At 39.9% G+C, this 8174-nt stretch overlaps 1 protein-coding gene across 1 annotated transcript; it reads left to right on the top strand.

Moving 5' to 3' along the window:
- Nucleotides 1-2664: 2664 nt before the first annotated feature.
- LOC146548061 (OX-2 membrane glycoprotein-like) lies at nt 2665-7355 on the top strand. Its single transcript, XM_085266281.1, has 6 exons — nt 2665-2773; nt 3260-3419; nt 4914-5252; nt 5375-5677; nt 5757-5795; nt 5903-7355. The coding sequence occupies exons 2-6, from the start codon at nt 3356-3358 to the stop codon at nt 6010-6012; spliced, it is 855 nt and encodes a 284-aa protein (XP_085122407.1). The 5' UTR covers nt 2665-2773; nt 3260-3355; the 3' UTR covers nt 6013-7355.
- The last annotated feature ends 819 nt before the right edge of the window (nt 7356-8174 follow it).

Here is an 8174-nt window from a genome sequence, read left to right as displayed (position 1 = left end):
AGTGCAGTCTCTAGATCAAACAATACATTTGTTTTGCATTCAAACACAGAAGCTTGGTATGTTGTAATACTTTAAGGATGGCTTGTTTCCAGTCCAGACATTACTTCCTGAATGACTGTCATGGATTTAGGTGATCCAAATGTAAGTGCAGGAGAAAGTCTTTAACTTCTCTTCCCTTAAGTACAGTGGCAGTGGATTTGGGCTGGAGATTCAATGACCTTGAACCTGCAGGCGGCCATCTTCACTGACCACACCATCTGTCATAGAGAACTCATCTCTCCTGGTGTCCTGCAAGCAAACAATCATATTCTGTAGAACCCCATCTTATTTGTTTTCTTAATTTTTTTAAATCTGCATTTACTATAGAACAGACCACAATTTAGACAATCTCAGGCTCCCTTCCCACCGGAGAGGTAACATTCAATGTCCTACTTGTCAGTCTGGATATCCCTGACACCACCTGACACACAATAATGTCATGAAAGCTTTTTTTTTTTTTAAAGGGCTGTGCAAACACAGCCAATAACTTTTCATCCTGATGATCTGCAGAATAATTTGGGCATAAAACAAATTTCACTGTTCAAAAAAAAAAAAGGAGGGGGGGGGGGGATAGCTCAGTAGGTAGAGTGATGGCCCCATGATCGCAGGGCAGGGGTTTGAATCCAATAGATGGCTACCCTGAGGTACTGCTGCAACACGTTCTCACTCCCAAAGCGTAACATTTAACGCTGGGTGACAAATCATCAACATGTCACGTTTTCGGGCACCCAACACGTTCCTAAATGACAACTTCGGAAAAATGAGGAACCATGAGAACCGTACCGTCCCCACTGCTCCCCGGGCACCCAATGGCTGCCCACTGAGTCACTGAGTAAAACTGGTTTAAAAAGTGGAGACCTGAGAGAAGCCAACTAAACCATGATCCAACCCTTTCACCGTCACCAGCACAAACACTTGCTTTTTGACAGCGTTGACTTTTTTTGGGCTGCAGGTTTTGCAGATACACGGTTTTTTCTGGATAAACATACGTTTTGTGTGGATTTGCAGTGTAGTGGTTAGTGCACCTGACTGAACAGCAGAAGATCTCTTATTAGCAGCTCACACATTTGTTTACTCAGCAGGAATTTGTGTTTTTCAAAACCTGAACTGAATGTGATTGAAGCAAGAGTTTACAGTTTACTTGTGTTGAGTTTTCTCGACTTTCCTTACAGTGTGGTGTTAAGATTTGAGACAGAAAAACCAGATTAATAATATTGTATTGTGCATTGTTTTTTTATGTAAATTCTTTGTTTTATTTTTTTTATTACTTTTTTGAACATTAAAATTATTTTTTCAATAATTTTGGATGACTGGTCAAACGGCTTTTGTTGCTGAACACTCTTCAAAAACAAATAAACATAATTAAAGTCCCATATTTTAAACACTTAGCCGTCAACAGATTTTGAGTGAAGTTACACAAAAAGGCCACATGAGGTCTTTGTTTATTCATGATGAATTTATAGAGGCTTTTCAAAATGTGTACAAAAGACACACAAAATAGAAATACGTATATCGATATTTACATTTATAAAGTTTTCAGTTCTCAGTCCAGTAATGTTTATCATGTAAGACCATGCCAGTGTTTCTTGTCAGGTATTGTTGTATAGTGTTTTAGTCATTTTATATTTTATTTGGCAGCGACATCAACACACAAAAACTGGTCCACCCAAGGATTGGGTCCCCCAACACTAACAGTAACATAGTGTACGCTGTTAAGTGCCAGCAGGATTGCCAGGATTTATACATCGGGGAAACCAAACAACCTCTGGTGAAGCGGATGGCACAACACAGTTGAGCTATCAGGCCCAGACTCTGCAGTCTATTTACACCTACAGGCCAGTGGACACTCTTTCAATGATGAGGATGTAACATCCTGGACAGGAAGGAACGCTGGTTTAAGCGCGGAGTCAAGAAGGCCATTTATAAATAACCATCTGAAGAAGAAGTCACTTGAATGAGTGACTAATCGTTTCTCCTTGTAAAAACGCTACGTCCAGATGCACAGTTAATTAAAGTTCTTTACAAAAAAATGAAAAAGAAAAAAAAATGTAGTCACTGGGGCTATTGTGCCATCTAGTGAGTCTATCATGGAAGTGGTTCACATGAGGCAACGACTATACTACCAATTAACTCGGAGCTGGACGGACTTTGAATTCAGAACGAAAACTTTAATAAAAAGATTTTAACCGAGCACTGAAGTGTCGAATAGAATATCCAAAGAAATAAATGTTTCATTTATTATTCCATCAGTTAAGCATACATTTCCCCTTCATTCCCAGACAGGATTTACAACAAATTCTACTAATATCCCAGCCGCACATGAGACCTATCAAACCAAAGGTCCAAGCAAATAGCACTACAATGCTCACTAAAAACAATCAATATACGTACTATATTGATCGATTTCCCCGCTCACAGCCGATCTAGAACTTGATTGATTCAACCATTAAAACCCTTGGTCACACTAGAAAGTCGAAAAACACGCATTAAAAATGAGCACCTACAATACTGAATAATCAAAATCAAACAGCCAAAGTCTCTGAGTTAATCGTCTGTGGAACTTCCCACAGAAAAGCGCTGACCTCACGTCACTCACCCTAACTTTTCAAAGCTCCTCTGCTGACACGACGGAAGGCAGCAAACTGCCAGGTGACACTTGCTACAAGATAATTCACACAAAAACCCTGCTTCACGAATGATTTAGTAGCAAAAACACAGTAGTTCTGTGTACAAGGTAAGTATTATTTTTTTCTTTTTAAAGATAAAGACTTACCTTCAGAGACAGATGAGGGGTTATTAGGCCCATATGAATAGTTCTCCTTTTAAAAACTATTTTCAAGGTGTTGTTTAGCAGAGCAAAGTATTTTAAACGCAGCTTCTCCAAACGTCCCAGTTTGAATTTTGGATGTTTGCATTTTTATATTTTGCTCCGAGAAAGAAAATCATTTCATAAAAATAATAATGATATTAATAATTTTGTTCTCATGTGCACTCGTTAAGCTGCTCGTTTTGATCAACCTGAAATTAGCCAACAGTTTAGTTTCACATGAACAACCTGCAATTTAGCAGCAAGTATACACAAAAACATCTTAGAACACATGAATTATAAAAGCTTTTAAACTATTTTCTTTATGGACAGACAGTTTTTTAACCACTTTAAACGCACTTGCTAATATAAATAAATATCTCTTTGTTTCTCTCTCTATATATATATACACAGTAGATACATATACTGTGACTCAGTGTCGGAGGTGTTTCCCCGGAACATTCACATTTCCGTTCAGTTTGAAGTTTTAGCGGTAAGTGTGGAGCCACGATGTCGCATCTTGGAGTCTCATTTTATGTGATTGCTATTTTTATTCTTGGAGTCTCTGACAAAGGTGGGAACAAAGTCTGTGTTAATACAACTCTATACAATCTCTCTCTCTCTCTCTCTCTCTCTCTCTCTCTCTCTCTCTATATATATATATATATATATATATATATATGTGTGTGTGTGTGTGTGTGTTCGATAGTTTACCACTCAGTTTTACTAACTTTGTAATCATTTGAAGTATTTGGACTTTCCCATGTTCAGCACGTAGGCGTCAAAGTGACAGATATTACTCAAGTTATGATAAATGAGAACTTGAGTTTGTGTAAACTGTGCAATGCAGTAACTAACAATGAGGGGTGAGGTTATCTGATTTTTACAAATTTACAAATTGGGAAAAATTGGCAAATTAGCGGATCAAAAACAATCCTGACAGGAGAACAGTAATGAGTGTGCAGTAATGGAGCCGCTTTCACGCACGTGTTTCTCTCCAGAAACAGCACGATGACTTAGCGCAACGAGAGGCAGCTGAAGGAAAATCAGTGTGTTTAATATCAGAGAGGCTCGTGTTAAAAAAAGCTGCGTGTGGATAAATGTTCCTGCGTGTCCTTGCACAGCTCAAGTTTCATCCAGAGGACTGCTTCATTGCAAACTCTTCCACCACGAACATCAAGTCTTTTTAACAGCTCACGTGTACAATGTGAAGAAGAACACAGAGCATTATTTACAGTCAAACCCTGAACCATTAGAATAAATATGAGCTTACGTAATAACTGTGCACACTGTTGTCCTTTACTAAAGTCGATATTCTGTACTGAGAGTGAGCAGACAAGTTTGCAGGGTTTCAGGATTTGAGTCACATTTCTGCACAGAGGCACATAATGAAAAATGTCTCACACTAAATGACTTTTGGTAAGTACTTTTTCTGCTCACTGCCTGCAAACCACAGCAAAGGGGACAGTTACAGTATCTTCATTAACACAGGGACTGATGGGGCTCTGATCATAAATGTTCTTCTGTCCACTGTATAACTCAGCTGTTACACAGAGATTTAGAGGTTCATAGTGGAGCAGTTTGTAATACCTCTGGATACTCCCTGAGTCTCAGGACCTCACAGTCCCCTGACTGGTTCAATCTTATATCAAAAACAGAATAATTGCCCTTCGGCCTCCTCTCATTTAGCCGAATTGCCGCGCTGTTTACAGAAAAACACTTACACTCTGTTATTTGCTTTTAAATATTCATATTTAATGTTTCGTCAGGTCTGCTCATTTCTTTACTCTTAATTTGCAATGCTCTTTTTGAAATGTCGGTCAATACTAAAATCCTCCTTGTAGTGTTAGAAAATCCCCTGCAGCAGTTACTGTATACTATTGGGGCAGTTCTATTCAGGAAGGAAACTCAAAAAAAAAAAAAATAAAATAAAAAGACTGTAAAACATGTTATGAACAGTGAGAAAAATAACAAAAAAGTTTTAGCAGTGAAACTGCAACTTTGTGTGTTACAGTTCACCTGAACAAAAACTGAATGTGCCTCACATCTCAAACTGTATCTCCTACAGCTCTAACAGCAGTGATCCAAACACAGCAGACTGTGCTGGCAGCAGTGGGAGAAGATGCTGAATTCAGCTGTCAGCTCTTGGAGACTAAAGACGTCGTTCAGGTCACATGGCAGAAAATCTCACATGATGTGGAGACAAATGTTGCCACCTACAGCAAGTACTATGGTCAGAGAGTGAATGATGGCTTTAAAGATAAAGTTGAGTTTGTATACACTGGACTGCAGAACTGCTCCATAGTCATCAGGAATGTGACGGAGCAGGATGAAGGCTGCTATCACTGTCTGTTTAACACTTATCCTGAAGGCTCCTTCCCTGGTCAAACTTGCCTCGAGGTCTATGGTAAGAACTTTAATCTTCTTTAACAAACAACAAGTGCTTGTAACAAACATACTGGACATAAATGTGTGAGCAGCTGGTGTGTTTGTAAGAACATGTTGATGATATCTCCTGATCCTTCACAGAGCTGCATGAACCTGCTGTTGATGTCAGAGAGTCAAACTCTGCTGAAGAGTGGGTTGTTTCCTGTTCAGCCACTGGTCGACCTGCTCCCACTGTAACACTCAGTGTCTCACAACAAGACCTCAGCTTCTCACAGTACAACACTGTCAGTGTGTCCAACACCAACGCTACATTCACTGTCACCACTACAGCTGTGCTCTCAGGTTCACGTAAACACAGCACACAGGTGGGATGTGCAGCACGAGTGCTCTCTGCTCCTCACAGAGAGGTGATGGTGACGATTCCTGATGATGATGATGATGATGGTGAGAAATTGTTTCAACATCACTGATTCATAAATTAATGATTACTCTGTGATTCTAATGTTTGTGTTTCTTTTTCCAGGTTTGGATAAGAAGTCAGGATCTAATCAGAGAAATTTAGGTGTGTTAACATTTGTGTTTTTAAAGCCAGTTTTTATGTTCAATGTTTTTCATCATTTGATAGTTGTTCACATTATTGTATCCTTCTATCTCCTGTTTTTCTCAAAGGAATCAGGATTTCAGTCATTCTGTCGTCTGTGGTGTTGGTGCTCTGTGTCGCCGCACTCCTCTTTGTGGCTTATATGAAAAAGAAATCTCATAGCAGGAAATCCTCTTAAACACTTTCTCCTTTTGATTCCCCTCATAAATGTTTGTGCAGCTTCATAAATCTTTCAGTCTGTCGCACACACAGTTCAAGATGAACGAAACACCTGAAACCTTAAGCCAGACACACTCAGGTTTATTGGTTATTTATCATCCTGTCATTTTGTGCGTGGAAATTTTTGTCATTCTTTTTCACTCTGTTATGTTGTCACATTTCAAATCTTCCAACTTGCTTCTAGAGCTCCCCCCCCCCTCCAATCTGATGTGTACTACACCTCAGTAGACTCTGCTGCATTTGTCTTTGTTCTGTCTAAGCTAATCTGCTCAGAATGCTTTGATTTTGCACTATTAACAGACAACTGCTGCAGTGTTTTTTATTATTTTTTATGGGACTGAAACACCTCCACTGAAACACGATGATAATCACCTCAGATAATGGACTCCTAGGAGACACCAACCATGATGATCCAGGACTTTCATCTTTATGAGAGCCAGCTAGACTCAATTCTGAGTCTATCTCCACCTGTCCTCATTTTTTCCAGGTCCTGGAGTCTCTGAAATATGGAGAGCATAGTTACTGAATTGCTTCCAGCAGCCCTGCCAGCCTCCCTGGCACAGCCCCTCCTTTGCAGCGGAGCCACAGACCACACTCTGCTTGCAACGGCTGCCAGACAGGACAGTCAAAATAAGAAACAAAGATAGCTAGCTAGATATATTAATTAATATAATGGTACATTGCAATTTTACTCTTAGTGATTTGTGCTATTTATTTGTTTATCTATTTATCGATTTACCTAAACACCAGAACCCAAAGTTGCATTACATAAATATTGGCTTATTCTGCTTATTCCTCCTAACTTACGTCGTAACTGGAAACTGCTTTTATCCTTACACCATAACCTTACATGCCATTCAGCTTTGTCCCCTTTACTTTATGCTTTAAATACATTACAGCAAATCAGACATGAAGCCTCAACTAAGTGAAGTAAGTAGAGGCTAATTTAATGTCTGTGTGTTATTTAGTGTGTTAGTAATTCTGGGCTCACGGTCTGTTTAGTTCAGCATCAGTATCTCACAGCTGAAACAAACGTTTTAGGATCTTCATGATCAACCTGCAAAATATTTAAAAATCTGTGAAACTATAACAGCTGAACACTGAGAAAGAAAACCTTCCACTTGAAATACAGAAATCTGGAAACGAGGCCACGGGACGTAACAGTGTGTGTATTTGTGTGTGTGTGTGTGTGTGTGTGTGTGTGTGTGTGTGTGTGTATGTGACAGCTCAGGATTCATCCAGAGGAGGGCTGCTTTGTTAGAAACTCCTGCACCATTAACATGAAGTCTTTGTAACTTTGTAACACCTGACTGTCCAATGTGCAGAAGAGCACAAAACATTATTCACAGTCAGGTCTTTTTTACTTCCTGCATGACCTGTAACATTGCAGACATTTATTAAAGTCAATATTCTGTACCAAAAGTTTCAGACATGAATCTAACTCACTTCTAATATGAGTGACACTAATTGCAGCATCGTGACAGATGTGCTGTAGGCTGTAGTGCAGGTCTGAGAGAAGGAAAAACTACATGAAATTGATTTGTAATGTTGCAGAGGTTTGTGTGTGTTTGACTCCAGTTTTTGTTCATCATGGACCGATTACAAAATGTGTATACATATCTGAAAGAAGTCACTGTAAAAACTCAGTTGATTGTCTGTGTGTGTCTTTTATTGTGGCTCTCCTCCTTGACCCCGAGGCTTCATCTTCAGTTCTGCTCTGTTTCATAAAAACTGCAGAATTACTGAGGAGCAGAAAATGCAGAGTCAAAGCTTTGAGCACAGTGTGTCACGGTCTGGCTGGCAGACCGTGGCGATGAGGAAAGTAGGACCCAAAACGCAAGACTCTGCGATGCCACAGTGCACTTTATTTACAGTGAATAGACGGGTCAGTCCAACAGTTAACTCAGATGTAATTTGTCAATGGTGCCCATCACTTGCTCCCAGTGCGTCCCGTGCTGTAGCCCCCTTAGTGTGTGTGCTCCCCAACTCGCTTCTTCGCTCGACTTTCCTGGAGGAAGAAGGAAAAACCACAATTAGCCACACACGCTAGCCGACTACCAAGAGCACACGTCGCGCACAGACTATACCAGTCAGGAGTAATAATCCCACGTCGACTGTCGC

Source organism: Mchenga conophoros, linkage group LG23, assembly GCF_057382185.1.
Source record: "Mchenga conophoros isolate Kocher_MC1m ecotype Shallow Benthic linkage group LG23, M_conophoros_male_GT1.1, whole genome shotgun sequence".
Lineage (NCBI taxonomy): Eukaryota > Metazoa > Chordata > Actinopteri > Cichliformes > Cichlidae > Mchenga > Mchenga conophoros.
This window is presented reverse-complemented; position numbering and strand designations above follow the sequence as displayed.